Genomic DNA, 17,809 nt, shown 5'->3' on the forward strand with positions numbered 1-17,809 from the left:
AATTTTGATTATCGTATGATACAAACCTGATTGATGTGCTTAACTTGCTTAGGCTATACTGTTGAAGCAGTGTTCAAGTTTTAATTGTGCTTTTCATAGCATTCTTTTTGATTTAGTGGATATATCTGTGGTCTCACTGCTATATTTTCTTCTAGAAAATTTAACTAAGTCATCAGAAAATAGCTTCCAAAGCAAATAAAACTTACTGCAGGTGGTTCTGGTCCATTCATGATTGATTGAATTTAAATTAAGATCGTATTTATTAGTCATTAATTCTCTTACGGTTTTAATCTGTATTTAATCTGCCACTGTGTGAGATACTGCTGTGTATAGTAATGAAACCTTTTGTAACTATAGGAGTTGGACTGTGAACGTTAGCAGTGTGTTAGGTATTTTTCTGTCAGAATTCAACAACTTTGTTCTCTAATTTTATAGTTCCATGTCAATTGTAACATAAAGCTGTGTGACAGAAGACCTTAGTATTTTGTGAAAAACTGTGGTATTTAACAAAAATTTCATACATGTGTGCTGTCATAAACTTAATCAAATTTAATTACCAAAGTATAACTATCTTTATGATTTTTTGTGCAATTACAATCTTAATATTTTTCAAATGTTCAGTTTTTTGTTAATGCGGATTTATGGGTTCCTTGCAGGCTTGACAATCCTTTCTCATTGCAAAGCACATTTTAGATTTCTAGGTATTTGTTAATCTGTTATTTCGGATATAGTTACCTAGATCTTAGCAGATGTCACTTAAATGAATATAGAATGCTGCAGATTATTTTTTTTTATCATAGGTATTCTATAGTTTGCCTTTTTGCGGATTCCCTGTCGAATGCAAAGGCAGTTACATAATCATAAGAAGCTGGGGATTCTCCGTTGAATTGGCTAACAGGAAGTAGCAGAAATAGGAAACTTCTTATAAACAGTGTATTTCAGATCAAAATTCAGACTGAAAAGGGAGATAACGTGGCAAGATATTTAATACTGCTTATTTGTTTTATACTTGTGAATTTCTGTCAGAATAATGGAACTGTTCTGATCATCTGCCTCGATGGTTGAAAGATTTGAGATAGTTCACAAACTGTCTTCTTTCCAAAGTAGTAATAGACTTTCTGACATTTGATGGCACTTTCTGGAGCTTATTCATTCTTGCTATCACAGCTAGTGTTCTGGATCAGGGTTGTCTTTTTAATAAATATTCTTATTTATTATTTAGTTTTGCCTGAGACTTTTCCATCTGGATGTTTTTAGGAGGAGTAAGGATTTTTAAGATTGCATTTCTAAAAGTTTAACTGCTTGATGGTATTGTGACTTCTTCATAGCTGATGAATAACACGTTGTCACATGAGTGTTTCAACAAACTTTCTTTCAAAATGGTATAGAAATTGTTCCTTACTAGCAATAAAAGTACAATGTGTAATGAATGTGGTTTTTTTTGGTTTTGGGTTGTTTTTTTTTTAAATGAAGTACTGCATTTTTATTTTAACTTTCAGGAAGCACAGGCTTATGCAGATGATAACAGCTTATTGTTCATGGAGACGTCTGCCAAAACATCTATGAACGTAAATGAAATATTCATGGCAATTGGTGAGTTTATGAACAAACTGAGAATTTAAGGGAATTGTTTTCACGAGACACATGCAATCACAATCTTCCTAATCCAAGATCTTTGTTTCACCTAAACTGTTTCTCACACTGAAGTTTCCTTAGCCCATTTCAGATCCTTTTTGGTGTTCAGAAGTCAGATAAACTTACTTGAAGCACAGTTGCACAGGTCTTCTGTCAAGAACCAAAACACTTGGATTAACTTGGAATAGCTAAGCTAGGTTACTTTTGAATTCTGCCAGCGAGTTTCATGTACCTGTTTTGATTCTATGATGAAAACTTGTAGTGCTTCAAGTTCAAGCAAAATTAAGCTTTAGTTATATACAAAAAACTACCTTTCCCATGGTATAGGTAACCGTAAAAAGCTTCACACAGCTTTTCTTAACTGTAAGATGCACTTGGCATTCGTTAATCAAATTAGTGTAAGAATGTAAGTGAAAGTGTATAAATGTGTGCCTTTTGATGGTATGTTGTTTGCAGCAGATTCCACACTGCCTTGGATAGATGCAGAACCTGGAATAATGTACCTTTTATGAGACAGTGGTAGTTGAAGCTGGAAACAATTCAAAATGGGAGAATGATAATGGACTTGCTTAAAAAAAAAGTCAAGTATTCATTTTAGTCTAAACAAAATATTTGCTAAATATGCTTTTGTGTTAAAATTTTGTTTGAATTCCAAATGTTGAGCTATCTGAAATCCAAAAGTTGTGCCAAAGATGACAATGTGTGTTTAAATTCAATGTCTAAGTATAAGTAAAGGACACTTCATGTAAAAAGTAAATTTACTAATATATTTTTAGCCCTGACATAATTTTAGGCATTTCTGTAAAGATGCTAACATGTAATAGTAAGTATAAATTACTAAGAAACTTTGTTAATTCCATTGATAGACACAAAATTGTATTTCATTGTTAATAAAATTTTGAAAGTTGAGGAAAAAGCATGCATTTTTAGGTTGGTCACCAACCTATTTAGTAATCACCTTAATCCCAGTAGTGGCTCTGTTACTGGAGAATAGTAATGTATAGTGTCAAATAACCTTATTAAATCTGTTTTTGTATTTTGCACTACAGTGACCTCTCTATCCCACTTCATTTTGTGAAAAACAGCATTGCTATCAAAATTAAATGTTTCTAAAGAGCTCTTATCTTTTGCTTTCCAAGTCAGTAAAGCAGAAGGTAATTTGTGGTGCGGTTCAAACTTCCAGCAGATGCAAATTAAATTATCACTATAGCAACATTTTATAACAAGTACTTGTTTCATATTAACTATAAATACTTGGGGGGGGAGAAAAACCACATAACTGTATGAGTGGAAAGTGTATTTTTCTCATAGATGCTCAAGATACACCTACAGTTAATGATACAGAAATGCTCAATTGCACTGTTCCGGTGAAATTTTAAAATTAATTTGTTTAAAGGTGCAGTTTGCATCTTGTTTTTTTAAAAAAAAAAAAATACCCCAAATCTGATAATTTTTTTGGTCATTTCTTATATCTGCTGTAATTCTTACCTCTCCATATTTTAGTAAAGTATACAAAGTAAATTTGAGAAAACAATGCCCCGTTAGTACCTGGGTATTTTGTCTGCGAGGTTGGTTGTTCATGTAAGTATTCTTTCACATCAATGGGTGAAATTCAGCTTTGTCAGTGCATCAGAACAAGATCTCTGCAGCAATGGACCTTGAAAGGAAATCTTGACGAGGATTTAAGTATTGTATGGAACGTGGAATAGCCTTTTGCACAACATGGATGCAGTTCTCAGGACCATGTGTACATATGATCTTCAAAAATGGGAGAAAATGAAAAATGAGAACATGGACAGAATTGAGGGATGCAAGCTACAGGTGCTTGTAAATTGACTGTTTTAGAGCTCTTTCAGAACTTCCAGTTAAAATTCATGTTAATTTGTAGTTCTAGAATGTATCTAGAATCCAAAACAACAGTGCTCTGAAGGCATTATTCTACTGGTAGTTTGTCCCTTTGTACTATCTCAGCAGCTCAGTATCACGTGAACTCTTGGGTTCTATCACAGCATCGCAGAACAGCCTAAGTTGGAAGGGACCTCAAAAGATCATCTGGTCCAACCTTTTGTGGGAAAGGGAGCCTAGATGAGATTACCTCGCACCCTGAGATTATCTAGCACCACAACACATCTTGTTGATGTGTACGCTGCTGGTTTTCTGGCTGTTATACTTGCATTTCATTACTTTTAGGAAAAGTTGTTCTTTAAAAAGCTGGCCAAAGTAATTGCTTTGGAGTTGAAGCATGCAGCCAAACTGTAGAATAAAGATGGCTGTTGGGTCCTGCTAACGTGGGCAAGGCAGCCCCAGAGAAGTCCTTTTATGTAATATTTAGCTTTCTCTCCATCAGAAAATTGCTAGGAGGAGCTGCTGCTCAGAAGGGTAACATTTGTAAGCCTTGTTTTTCACATTAGCACCGAGGAGGTACCCTGGAGCTACAAGGACAACAAAGAAATTATCACAGTCAGTTGACTCATAAAAGCTGGAGAGAAGAGACAGCTTGAAAAAGAGAGGAGAGACTTGATCTAGTGCTGAGGGCCATTTTATATGTTGTATGCAAATACTTAACTCTGGCTAGATAGCTGGGCAGTAGTTTGACCCATTTGTGTCTGTGTTTTGTGCCTTTTCAGTGTTTCTGTAGCTTTTAGCACTAATGTCCTGATCTTAAAGCCTGTTCTGTGTAGGTGGATTCCCATAAGAGCCGTCATGTACTGGCATAGCATACCTGTGCAGATACATTTTACTGCTCAATTACTAATACATTTCACTCTTGAAAATCATTGGTAAGGTAGTTAATCACTAAGAAGTTAAGTGTCTTAACTACTTTTATTACCAACACACTGAATCAAATCAGATTTTATAGTGATTACAGAGTAATAAGGTGTTGACTGTTTGTGTACTCAGGTGATTTAATTTTAGTATAATCCCAGTTTTAACTCTTATTTCTTGTTGATTTTATAGCAAAAAAATTGCCCAAGAATGAACCACAGAATGCAGGAGCCAACTCTGCCAGAGGAAGAGGAGTAGACCTTACTGAACCCACGCAACCACCGTCAATGTTGTAGTAACTAAAACATCAATTGCTTTAAACTGTTCTGAATATTCTTCTGCTTCCTAACTGTTAATAACCATGGAATTGGAGTGCTTAACCTGGCCCAGTACAGCTTCCAAACAGCGAAGAGACTTATGATAGTAGTCAAGTTCATGATACAGAGTTTTGGTTTTTTTTTGACCTAAAATTTTAACATGCATGTATCCACCACTGGCTGTAATGTTTCAGCAGTAGAGGCTAGATGGAAGCGGCATAAACTTCCTTCAGTTGAAATGTTTTAAAAATCACTTACCATTAGGGGTGTAGAAGAACTACTTTCCGTGGACCTAATTAGCCAGTTCCTGTAGCCTCAATACTGATTACTGTTATAATAAATAGAATTGGGACTTTTCATAATTCTCAATTGTGCTTTAAAACCTTTTTAGAAACAGGATCTAAAAATTACTTAAACGTATTCACAGTATTGATGCAACCAGTTGTTTCTGCAGGTATCTACTGTTTAGTTATACATTCCATAGTTTAATAATTTAATTACAAATAATACTTGCATTAACGATTTTAAGAACCCTGTGCTTGCAGGAAAGTGGAGTTTTAGTTGGTACACTGTATGTAAATTATATCAGCCCAGTTAGCTATCTAAAGGAATTAGTGATAAATCAAGTTTAACTTCATTTCTAATCTGTTCAGAGGGTACAGACCAGTAAATTCAACTTTACAACTTAGGATTTTTTCTTTTCTCTGCAAACTGTAAGAGCTCTTCAAGTAAAACCACAACAAACTTGGTGTCTGTGACTTCTTTCTTGGTTTTGATCATTGCTGGCCATTACAGTTTATGTTTTTCCCCTAAGGAAAAAAATAGTGCACTAACGATTATGTACATCCAACTTGATTTTAAATTTGGATATTAATGTACTGTAAATAGGTACTCTGCATTGTAGTCTACTTTTGTTTAATACTTTCTGTAATATTTAAGAGTTGCTTAAAGGTATACAGAATGTACAGTTACTTAAAGCTAACTTTTTTCCTCTCTAATCAAAGGGGGTTCTAAGTTCTTCCTTTACGGCTAGAACAGTAATAAATGATGCTCCTGTATCTGTAACATAAGTACTGCTGTCTGTCAGTAATGAACTTTGCAACTTTGTTTTCCAAAGTACATTTTATTTTGATCTGTCCAGTATATTGCACTAATTCTTTTAGTTATTTTCATTATATGAAATCTACCAAGTGTGTCAGAAGAGATGAATTAGTCTATTTAAATGTTGAACTGATAGCAGAAACTTACTTGTGCAGATTTTAAATTTGCAGTAATCTGGGTTTAGCAAGGAAAATGACAGTTCACCAGTGTTTAGTTTTATATTGAGGTGCTCAGGTTTGAATAAAGTGGTTTAAAGAAAAAAGATTATGATTACCGTTTCTTATTGAGAGTTTCAGAAGGGTTTATTGCATTTGCACAGTTCCAGACAAAATGTCTGATTCACTATGTGGGTCAGCATTTAAGATGATTAGAAGTAAATTCATGACACAGCTAAATATAAGCTTGTACTATATGTACTGTGGCACTCCAGTTATCCTATGATAATTTTTTAAATGTTGAGGTAATTGGGTATTTTATCGCATCCATTTAGAAGTACAATCAAAATAGTAATATTGTCTCTTGAACCGGCAGCTAATGCAGTCTTTACCAGTTGTTCACTAATGTAGCTTGCTGCATTGTTGTAGAGTGTCTCAGAGGTGACTCTGCCTCTTCCTGCAGTTCGTGATTCGCAATTGGACGGGTATGTTTTTGTATCCTCTTCAAACAGTGGTGGTGGTTTAGAACCCACTGGTGATACAGTCTTTAGCAGTTCTTGACCAGCGTAACTTGCAGGTTTGTCACAAAATATCTTGGAGTCCATTTTTTCTGCCAGTTGTGGACCTGAGTCATAATTAGATAGGCATGCTTTTGTATCTTTTGGGGGCTGTTTCATGTCTTTAGACCCTATTGCCAGTACATTCTCTCGCAGCTGTTTATGGGTGTGACTTGGACCTGTCGCACAGAAATTACCAGTGTCTGTTTCTTCTTGCTCTGCAGTCTGTGGCTGTGGCTGAAGATTGTTACATAGATAAACTTTTCTGTCCTCAAACTGTTTCAGTTCTTCAGAGCCACTTTGTGTGCTAGAATCGGCCTGTTTTATATCTCTGTACTGTGATTTTACTTCATTGTTAGTGAAAAGAGACAGTCCTGGATCAGCTTGATTTTTGTGGTCATCAGTTTCCTTAGGAACTCCATCTTCACTTTGCAAATAATTCCTCCTAGAACATTTTGGCTTATTTTGTTTCAGGTTGCCTTTTGAGTCAGTGAGAAAAATGTCTTTATTGGAATACAGTATCTCTATTCCATCTTGCAGATCTTTAGTAGCCTTTGAGTCATTTAAGTTGTCTTCAGTGAGGGGCATCAAATACTGACACTTACACAGAGAAGTCCCGTTTTGTTGAACACATTCGTACATTCTCAAATAATGAGTGAATGTTGTTAGAGTTAATGCAAGTACTTCATTGTAATCCAAAACCTCCCAAAGTCCATTAGAAGCTAAAATAAGAAACTGACAAGTATCATCAATGGGGACAGATATAGTATGAGGTACAGGTATAACAGATCTTTTCAGTACTGGATCTCCATGATGTCCAAGACCCCTTGTAGTTCTCAGGTACCCCTCTACTAATCCATCCGGTTCATTAGTGCTGATGTGTCCACCATTCTGAAGTATGCGTTTTCTCTCGCTTACATTAGAAGTGCTGTGCTCTTTTGAGAGGCAGTGAGTTTTTCCGTTTTTACATAAGACTGCATGTGCATTACCTAAAATTGAGATAAGATACTGTTTTGAATTGTAGCATACTGATGTTTTTTTTTTTTAAGCTCCTGCTGTTAGATTAACAGTTAGCCTTTTGCTAAGGACTGGGAAAAAAACTGAGGTCATAGTTCAATTGTCTACTGCCACAGGCAACAGTATGTCCATCAATTAATCTGGTTCTCTTTTACAGCCAAGTTTTCTGTGGTTTTTTTTCCCTCCCATTATTCAGAAGACCATTCCAGAACTTTATTCTTCTGACTGCAACTAAACTCTTATGAGGAGTCTTAAATGACATTTCATTCAGCTTAAAGTGCAGTCTGACAGAAATGTTGCACCTTGACTGGCTTTTAAGCAAGAGTGCATATTTTTCTTAAATAATCTTCTTTTTTTTTTTCCCCCGAGGAAAGCATGTGCTTTCAAAATATTATGGCTGAATGGACTCATCAAGAAGTTTCAGGTTCAGACTGTTTTTAGCAGTATAAAATTTCTAGTACCTGAAAACAATTTGGACATCATGTAGAATTTACAGTTTACTACCATGGTGCCTTAAATCTCTTCCTTGGTTAAGGGACCCAAGAGAGCAAGAGTTCTCACAGTCATCGTGAGAGGTTGAGGACTGACTTCTTTCCTTTAGTAGGAATAGGTATTTTACCTTTCCCTCAACACTTTTGAAATCTGCAGGGTGAGAATGAAAAATGTTAGAAATTGCAACACTGCAGGTGACTAGTCTTGTCAGACATGAATGCAGAGCATGAAGGAAAGCAGCTCTGAAACAAAGTGATGTATTATTTGAGATCCTCTATGGCTACGCTGGGAGAATACTGTTTTTTGTGTTAGAGAGGAGGTTATTGGTCTGCTCCCATGTGTTGGCATAAGGGCAAAAGTGATGTCTTACAGAAGGAACTTGAGTGGGATGGTAGCTTTCCGGACTCTAAGCTGGCTGCAGCGTGTACACTTATATTGTATTTTTAATATCATCTGGCTAGACTAGGGCACAGATCTCTGAAAAGTGTTTGTAAGTAGGCACTGCTTGTATGGTAGTTGTATTTCTTGGGCAGTATTGGCATTGTCTAGTGTAGGAAACAGCTAAGTGTAGTCTGTGAAGACAGAGTTCTCTAGAAGGTGATTCAGAACATCAAACTGAAGGGTGCACCTTTTTATTGATTATACAATGTAGATGCCTTAAGTTACACTGTGTGAATGTTTCCTTGTGCTTGCTCCCTCCTCCTTCCTCGGATTTCCATGGAGAGCTAGAAGATTGTTTAAAATTTCCTTTGAACCCTCGGAGTAAGACCACCAGCTGTAAGCCTAACAAAAGGGCGTAATATAACCCCTGTGGAACAATTTGACTGCAAGAAAGAGTAAAATCTAGTCGCTTTTGGATGCAAGTCACTTGTCTGCAAACCAGAGACAGGGCAAAAGAATCGACAAAAACTAGCTGACCTGTCAATGTGGGACTAAACGAAGAAGACAAAGCTGGCTGGTGCCATCATCTCCTGCTCCGCATATCTGACTATCCTCTTAGTTGCTTACCCGGTGATGAAGGAACATGCCTGTACTTCTGTAAGAACACATTCCTGGGGGAAAATGAAGCTTGATGTTGTGCAAATCTTTTTCTTTGGTGTGATATGTTTGGTGGAAAATTAAGTGTATTAGATTAAATAAATGTGTCTTTAGCAATGGTTCAAATGGACTTTAATGATAAAAGGCTTAAAGTATCTCTGATCAATTCAAGCCTTAACTCATTAGCAGAGCTTGAGTTTACAGTATTTTTAATTGTATAAAACCTCATCTCAGAGGGAAGGATGGAGGCAGGTAACTAGAACCAGAAAAATTAGGTTGGTTGAATTCTCTACCAAATTTTCTTACCTTCATCTTACCTCTCAAGCTCTTTGTAATAAAAATGAGTTTCTTCCCTAGTAAGGTGAAAACAAATGCGAACAAAAACATTACAACCTTTATGTTAATACTGTATTCCATTAAAGGTGTGGCTGCATCTCCTGAAAGAATACCTGAGCTAGCGCTAAACTACCAGTTTTGATACCTGTAACAGTAAAGTTCAGGTAGCTGTGAAAATGCTTATTTGAGGTAGAGAAAGTATGGCGATAGCAACAAGCATCGGGAGAATGGAGGAGAGGAGGCAGAGGAACAGACCACAGTTACTTAGTTCAGTGTCAGTGCATGTTCAAGTTGTTCCTCAGACTGGCGGAGGATTGCATATTGTTGTTAAGCAAAAACATTCTTTTTTTTTATCTGGGATCAGTTTTTCCAAATGTGGAATATGATAATTTTTTTTTGCCTCCTGAAAAAAATGAGGCCTCTCAAATGGTTTTCCCTTTCCCTGCTGATCTTTGACCCTCTTGATTCATATGAAACTTGACTGAAATTAAAAAATATGAAGCAGTCTTACAAGTTTTGTGAGTACACTCATTTGAGGAGGAAAGGAAAGTTGCCATGTTAGCACACTCCTTATAGTGCTGGGCATGTGCTTCAAACAGAGACTGGAAGACACTAGAGAATATAACTGTAGACACAAATCCATTTGAAACTATTTACCCAACAGCTTTTTTTATATAATTCTGCTTGCGTACTCCTTTATGGGAAAGCAAGTGTCTTGCCTGTAATCTTACAATTGTCTTATGTACGCAAGAGAACTTAAGTGGTAACTCAAATCATCAAGTGGGAAGATACAATGAGTTGCTAAGAACTGCAAGAGCTTTATCTAGCGTTTTCTGCAGCAGGGCTGCAGGGTGGAAAGCATTAGGAATGTATCAGTGTTTCTGATTGTAATTAATAACTGATTTTCTATGCTATAGAAAGGCAAAGCAGGGTTCTACTTCATAAGGAAACAGGTCCAAATAGATCTTCCATAGCAACAGTAAATAACAACCAATTGCTATTTTAGAAATTAATAATTCAGATGATCCGCACAAATCATGTTTTCAGTTTGCTGGTAGCAAAATGTGGTTGGCACTTAGTCTCAATGAAACAAATTAACAAAAAGAATATCTTAAGTATGTTTCATTGACACAAGGGATTTATCGGATCTAAAATCAGAAGATTTGTGATTGCCTGCCCTAAAGTGATGACACCTTAAACCTCCTGATTTTTTTTAAAAAAAAAAAAAAAAAAAAAAGGCCTTGCTACTCTTACAGAGGTCACTTGGGTATTATGGAATGCTTCCTAACTGTGTCTTTCACATTAGTAAATTGACTTTACTGCTTTAAATCAAATATCATATTGAAGCTACTTATCTAATAAGCTTAATACTTACTGTCTGATACCAATATCACTTGCAACGGAATTTATCATGTCTTCTTCACATTGTCAAGCTAAAGCAATTGCTGGTTTTTATCTCTAGAATCTACTGCCAACATATCTCTAGATTAGCTTATTTTTTCTCTTTATTGGGAGGAGAAAAAAAAAATCCTGGCGTGGAATGTACATACCTATATTAGCGATGTGTAGTAACCCAGCAACACCTTTGGCTGTCCTGGCTAATGGACTATGCGTGGTGTTTCTAGAATGTTTTCGTTCTTCTTCCTCAATGCCATCTGCCTCTTCACTGTGGATTCTTTCCACCAAACAGGTAACCACTGAACAGCCACTCCAGCGAACTTTGGAAACCTCATTCCTTCCCAGTCGTAAAAGTCTATCCATTCTCCAAAAGGACTTGGCATACGCTTTGTGAATCCATTCGTAAGTATTGGTCTTGTTGGTCTTGTCATTGCCTGGTTTATCACAGAAAATCTTCTCTTTTTCCCTGTAATCTGCCTTGATTACTGTGGCAAAAGAATCTAGAATTTGCTGTTCATCCTCACTCTTTTTGTAGGAGGAATCCGTTTGAGCAAGCTGGTCAAGAAATAAAAGTGGAAGCTCTGCTGCAACTGTTTCTGCAGCTGTCACACCATGAGAGCCATCAACTAACCCCAGAAAACATGTATCTGACCTATTTCCATAGTTGTCGAGCACAATAAATCTGTCTTCCATGTGTCCCTGCCATGTGGAATTTTTATCTTGGCAAATTGATAATGCTTTTATTAAGGAATTATTTACTTTCTTAAGAGTACTAGGATTGTTAATATTAGCAAGATCACAATATGATGTCGGAGTATGATTGTCCATAAGGAATTCAAATGAATAATCAATCTTCTGCTTATGTGTCTCAGAATATTTAGGAATCTTGGTCAATTTTGAAATCAGTTTCTGTCTCTGAGCCAAAAGTATTTTGTTGTCAGTCTTTATTTGTGGGCTATCAAAGCCCAGCAAAGTTAGGGCTTTGTGGGTTTTTTTTATGATGAAGAATGTGGTATGGATATATTGTTTGTTGACATGCAGAGCAAAAAATTGAAATGCACTTGGAATTGTTATTCTCAGGTGCAATTGTAACCTTCTCCAGCTGATCTTCCTCATCTCTGGAAAGTTCAAAATCAGGTGGGTTTGTTTTGTCCTGAGATTTTTCCTCCAATGTCATTCTATAAAGGAGTTGAATATGTTAAGAGTTTTCATATTTCAGTATTTTAATATTAGGTAACACTACATTTACCTAAGCCTTGTTCTCACTCTCTTACAAACTCTGAATTGCATCATTGTGTACTAATGCATGTGTGGTCAAGAAACTAGGAAACCCATGTGAGATTATATAAAAATTGTAACTAATAACTATGTTAAAAATCAGTAATACAGCAAATGCAAGAAGTGAAAAGTTTGGAAATACAGAGTTCATGACACAACTTAGATTATTCTTGTACCTAGTGAGGTTTCAGTCAGTTCCTCCTTGTGATTCAGTGCATAGCCCTATGCCTTCACACTGTTAGAACTGTAAATATGACATAGTTCCTCATCAGCTTTTCTGTATCTATTGATCACTTTCCAGACATGGTAGTGGAGTGTAATTCCTACTTGCGGGGGGGAAGCATATTCAAGATTAAGATTAAAAAAAAAATCTACCAATCTGGCATGGGAAATATGAAACAGGGCTAGAAGCATTGGTGTATCTCTTTAATCAAATCTCACTCTTATTGCCATCAGTTTTAGTTGTGAGGACTTTAGGAGTCAACTGGAAAAAGATTAAATTATTTTATACCATTGTATTTAGGCACACAGAAGATAAATTACATTTATGTGGACAATACTCTATTGTTTTTCTTGCTACAAGAGCTAGATTTTGCAATGTTCATGTTTCTTTAATGTAGGATGGATTTTGAATGTGTCAGTTTCTAAATCAAAAAAGCATAATGAAGAACAAAAGTATTATCAAATGGACCAAGCAGTGTTTGAGCTTTTAGGTCTGTGGGAAACACCCCTGCTCCTTGAGCTGCAAGACCTGCGAGCAGCAGCACGTGCCCTCTGTATTCTCCAGCCATCAGGATGGAAGGAGAGACGCACTTCGCAACAGAGCTCGCGGAAGAGCAACGCAGCTGAAAATGTGGGATCAAGGCCAGGTACTGCAAGGACATCATAGGGTCTAGTCAGCACAAACCTCTCTGCCTGTTCCCGAGCCAAAGCTAATCTCTTCCTCCCGTCCCCATGCACCTCCTTTCTCCCACTTCAGCTTCTTGCTCCAGTCTCCCCCTCCTCTTCAGACCAGTCCGTCTGTCCTCAGTCTCCTTCCTTGATGCTGTCTTGCCTCCTGAGTCCTGGGACTTTCTGTGCTCCTGCATAGACATTCTCTTGAATATCTAGTTCGAAACACTGCTCCTGCCACTAGTGATGGGGATATGTGCGTAAGAAGACACCTTCAGCCTTGTCCTGTTATTAGCAAAGAGAGCACTGAGTGCCAGGACAAAATATGAGACTGTTGTTAGATCTGGCACCTGGTGCTGCAAACCCAAGAGTCAAAGCTGTAGAGTAAGTCCTAGCGAGGCACTCCCTGATAGAGGCCAGCCGGTGCGGGGGGGACTGCCTGAGTTCAGCACCTACACGCCGGTGTGTCTCCACTCAGCACTGGCAAACTGATGCTTCTTTTTAAATATTGTAACTTGCTCTGATTTGGGTAAATTTACAAGAATTACAAAAGGTGTACCACTGACGCCATCTCGGCCAAATTTCCAAGCCCTAGTTTAAAACCTGACAATCTTGGAGATTCTCTATATAATAGTTATTGGAACTTTGGTTTAATACATGCAAACCAACATATTTTTCAAATCATATTCTCAGAAACAGCTAAACCATATTACCAGAAACTTTTTCAAATTATTCTGCTTCAGGCTTGGAAAATTTCAGTATGAACAGTTAATATCTGGCAGAGTTTTAAGTTACTGAAAACATGAGGTACCCCTATTGGTAGCAGGACTAATAATTCTGCCTATGATCTGAAATAAGTAAGAAACCATATAAATATCAATAGTGCTTAGGAAGCAGAAGAAATTAGTTGTTTGAATGGCTACTGTGTCCTGTAATGTGGTGTACAGCTAAACCTTACAGCTGCTTGCATAACATCCTCTCCCCCTAGATGAGAACATAACATACGTGTACAAACACCATAATAACATACAAAATCCTGACACCGTGTGAGAAGCTCAGCTTGCCACCCTACACATGATCTGTCTACTAAGTATGAAAACATAGTGTTTACATTTGTTAAGTTCATTGTGTTTTATTCAGTGTTTAGTATTTGTGTCTGTAGGGATGAGAAATCCAACAAGAATGCATTTATTATATATTTTTATTCTCTCTTCTGAGATTTCTGGCTTTCAGTTAACCTTTGTTAGAATCATAGAATGGTTTCAGTTGGAAGGGACCTTAAAGATCACCTAGTTCCAACCTGCCTGCCATGGGCAGGGACACCTTCCACTAGAGCAGGTTGCTCAAAGCCCCTCCAACCTGGCCTGGAACACTTCCAGGGAGGGGGCATCCATAACTTCTCTGGGCCACCTGTTCCAGAGTCTCACCACCTTCACACTAAAGAATGTTTTCCTAATATCTCACCTAAATCTACCCTCTTTCAGTTTAAAACTGTTACCGCTGTTAATCCACCACCAGGGCAAACAGTGGTGGTTTAGCAGCAGTAGTGTCCTGCAGCCACATTGCAAGAGTAGCCTTTGGTAATTTCATCCTGCTTCAACCTCATGCATTTTCTGGGGCTTTCTCTTCAAACTTGATACAGCCGCACCTTAAAGGAACTATTTTGTAAGTGTTGTCTCTTCCAGGATTTCAGCCAGGAAGTACGTTTTCTTCTCTCGCGCTCTTTGTCCATCACCTCTGGATTATAAGCGTTTCCATAATTTGTTTTTCAAGGCATGCACTTTTCTCCTGTGGTGACAGTTGTTTGACAAAATTCCTTCAACTGCTTGAAAATTACAGGAGTGTCAAAAGACAAAGCCCCAACCTCATCCAGCTCCAATTAATCTTAATACGTCTTAAAGAATCAAGTGCCTCTGATCAGCTGAGGTAGATCAGTTATAAATTTTTTTAAAGAAAATCTCTTCCTTAGAAAGTGATACTGGCTAAAATATTAGCAGAGCCACTTAAAAACACCTTATGACACTGTAGTATACTTTGTCCTTGCAGAGGCGAGCTTGCAGGTGGCTACAGACCAGTTTATGGGAAAGTCCATCTCTCCACAAGAGGTGAGCATCAGCCTCCTCTAGAAATGCTGCACCACTTTAGTGGGGCAAGGTAAGGAGGCATGTATTAAAATAGCAGGAAAATATATGCTTGCGCAGATCCCTTTTCCTTTATTCTGCATAGTTTGAATTTGAGACTGGGAGATTGCACAAGCCTTTTCACTGCTGTTGTCATGATGATGCATTCAGGCCTGAGAAAAACTAGGACTAGTATTTCCTGTATGAAAATCTGGTAAGCTGCTTTTTGTCAGCCTTTTAAATATGAACCCATTTTACATTTAGTATATAAAAGCCCCTTGGACTAGAGACAAGAAATTGAGAACTCTCAACAAGATGTTAGCTTGACCTCAGTAAACTTAATTCTTAAGGCTCACATACTTTACAGATGTTTGTATCTTTGTAAGTGGGTGTAAGCACTAACAAATCACAATTTCAGAGCACTAAAACAGTCCCACTTTATTACAGTGTGTGAATAACCAGGATAATATACATAATCATTCATGTAGAATAACAAGATATGCTATAACTCTTCAGTTGCAATAATTTTGCTTATAATTACTAAAAGGGCAGCCCTGATGTTAATTTTTTATAGTGTGCATACACTGCTTATGTTAATAGCTGAAAACCTTGTAAAAATGAAGTAAAAAAGGAAACATCTCCTTTGCTGATCTCCTTATGAAGTAAAAATGATTAGTCTGTATTTCCTTCTCTCCTTGCATTTCCCTCATCAAGAACAGATACAGGCTCACAAGTTTTTTCTGTTGGGTTAAAGGATAACAGTGAGATACTGATGGCACAATACACGAAGCTAAAGCGTGCTCAGCCTCACACTATTTAGAGAGCCAAAACCCAGCACTGCTTAATGTTCTGAGCTGAAAATAGAAGCAGATAAAAAAATTAGATGATGTGGAATGAGGAGGGAACCACAGTTTGAGATTGTATGTATTTTCAAGGGCAAAAGTCTTATTTACCATTTGTGTCACAACAAAGAGCCTCTTGGTCAGTGCTTAGTCTTGCTACTAGGAAAGGGAGGCTGCTTCACCTCTCTGCCACACACTGCCCTGTCTGTAAGAGGGGCAGAACACGAGACTGCAGGCCAGGGGCTCGTATGGGAGAGGATACCATCATCCCAGTAAACCTCATATTTCTGGCAACCCTCTCTAGCTGTGGCACTTGGAGTTGCTTGCTGTTCATATAGCAAGGTGAGATTATTTTCTGTTTCTGCAGTTTGGCACTACAATCTCATTTTTTAATTAATGAAGATGTCACTAATTGAGCTTCGAGGATCCAGGATCTGATTTGTATCCAAACAGCATAATCCCATATGCAGTCATCTCCCTCTGACACGTCATTCCTGTCTCCACCCAGAGCGTGCTTCTTCCTCACTTACCTCTTTCACAGTCAGCACTTAACTTACACAATCTCTAGTCCTGAACTCCTTCCTCCGCGAGATTTGTTTTTTTATGATTATTGTTTGCTACATACTTGTGGTCTTAGAAAATGGTGACTATTAGGGGTGCTGAAACCAGCACGGGGAAGATGCCTGCTTGCCTGCAGGCAACAGGAGGAGGCAGAGAAGGGCTGTGTGTTGTAAAATGGAGGTCACAGTCTCCCTGAGCTTCTCATCACAATATTATCTGCTAATATGTATAAACAGGTCTCACTGCTGCAAATTCTTGCTGAATGAAGCACCAGCTTCCTTGCCTGTCTCTTTCTTCTTCCCTGCTTTATTTTTGCCTTGCATTTTTTCTGCTCATGCCTCAGCCAGCGCTTCGCTCTTGGTCCCCCCTTTCCCATGTGCCTGTGATGCCATGGTATGGCTTCATTGCCTCCACATGTTCAGCCCTGCTCCTCTCCTCCTGACTGAATTCCCTCCCCTCTCCTGTCACACAGTTTGGCAGTGGCACCTCCCCTGGAAAATTGTTCGCAAATGCATCATACCCGCTTACAGAAACTGTGGTGGGGACTCTCATCTGGCATCACCAGGACTGTCTTTCCCCAAGCTGCGGGGTGCCTGATGCCACTGGCCCCTGCCAAGGAGCCACCACAGGTGGCCGGAGGGGTTGTAGTATTTGCCATGGTGCAGCTTGACAGTGCTGTGCATTGCATACCCTGCGGCACAGCCTGAGCCAGCATCTGCTGTGCAGGTGCTGCCTTAGCAGGTCCCAGTTTTACATGGCCACCTTTGGCAAAAGCAGCAAAGAGCTAATATCTTATGTGAAAGCCCTTATGTAGCCTTTCTTAAAAGCATATAAGACCTCTGAAAAACTCTTCACCTGAAAAGACAAAGTCATTTGCTAACCCAGCAGCCATGCCCTGCACCTTCCACCAGTTTTAGCAGAGCTGGCCCTTTCATTCTCCAAAGCCATCTGCAGAGGGAATGATGCAGAAGGAACAAGATATCTTCTCCCAAGTGAGTTAACTTAGGTGTGCGTAGTAGCCTACTTACTGTATCCCCAGAAGCAATGATGCAGCTTCAAGGAAGTCTTGTTATGAAAGGTGTGGGAAGCGATAAAGATGAACCTGGTGAGTCACGGGAGCATGCCAGGGGCAGAGCCTGCCTTCAGGACTTGGGAACACTCCCACCCCTAGACCTGATAATAGGCAAGAAAGAAGGAAGTGATTAATAATTAAAATAATTATGGAATAAATTAAGGTTATGGAGGAGATCATTTTGAGCGTCATCAAGTCGCACATACAGGACAACCAGGTGATCAGGCCCAGTC

At 38.2% G+C, this 17,809-nt stretch overlaps 2 protein-coding genes across 3 annotated transcripts in view; one reads left to right on the forward strand and one right to left on the reverse strand.

Annotated features, from left to right (window-relative positions):
- RAB5A (RAB5A, member RAS oncogene family) overlaps positions 1-6,214 on the forward strand; it is an 11,840-nt gene extending 5,626 nt beyond the window's left edge. For both annotated transcript variants that reach the window (XM_009575143.1, XM_009575144.1), the window contains exons 4-5: positions 1,500-1,593; positions 4,594-6,214. In XM_009575143.1, coding sequence (XP_009573438.1) covers positions 1,500-1,593; positions 4,594-4,697 — 198 coding nt within the window. In that variant the 3' untranslated portion in view covers positions 4,698-6,214. The remainder of the gene's footprint in view (positions 1-1,499; positions 1,594-4,593) is intronic.
- Positions 6,215-6,267: 53 nt separating this feature from the next.
- PP2D1 (protein phosphatase 2C-like domain containing 1) lies at positions 6,268-11,989 on the reverse strand. The gene is given in 3 exon segments (XM_009575145.1): positions 6,268-7,520; positions 10,965-11,799; positions 11,801-11,989. Coding segments are annotated over 3 exon segments (2,277 nt in total).
- Positions 11,990-17,809: the final 5,820 nt, after the last annotated feature.

The sequence above is a fragment of the Fulmarus glacialis genome, unplaced genomic scaffold, assembly GCF_000690835.1.
Source record: "Fulmarus glacialis isolate BGI_N327 unplaced genomic scaffold, ASM69083v1 scaffold8663, whole genome shotgun sequence".
In the NCBI taxonomy this organism is placed as follows: Eukaryota; Metazoa; Chordata; class Aves; order Procellariiformes; family Procellariidae; genus Fulmarus; species Fulmarus glacialis.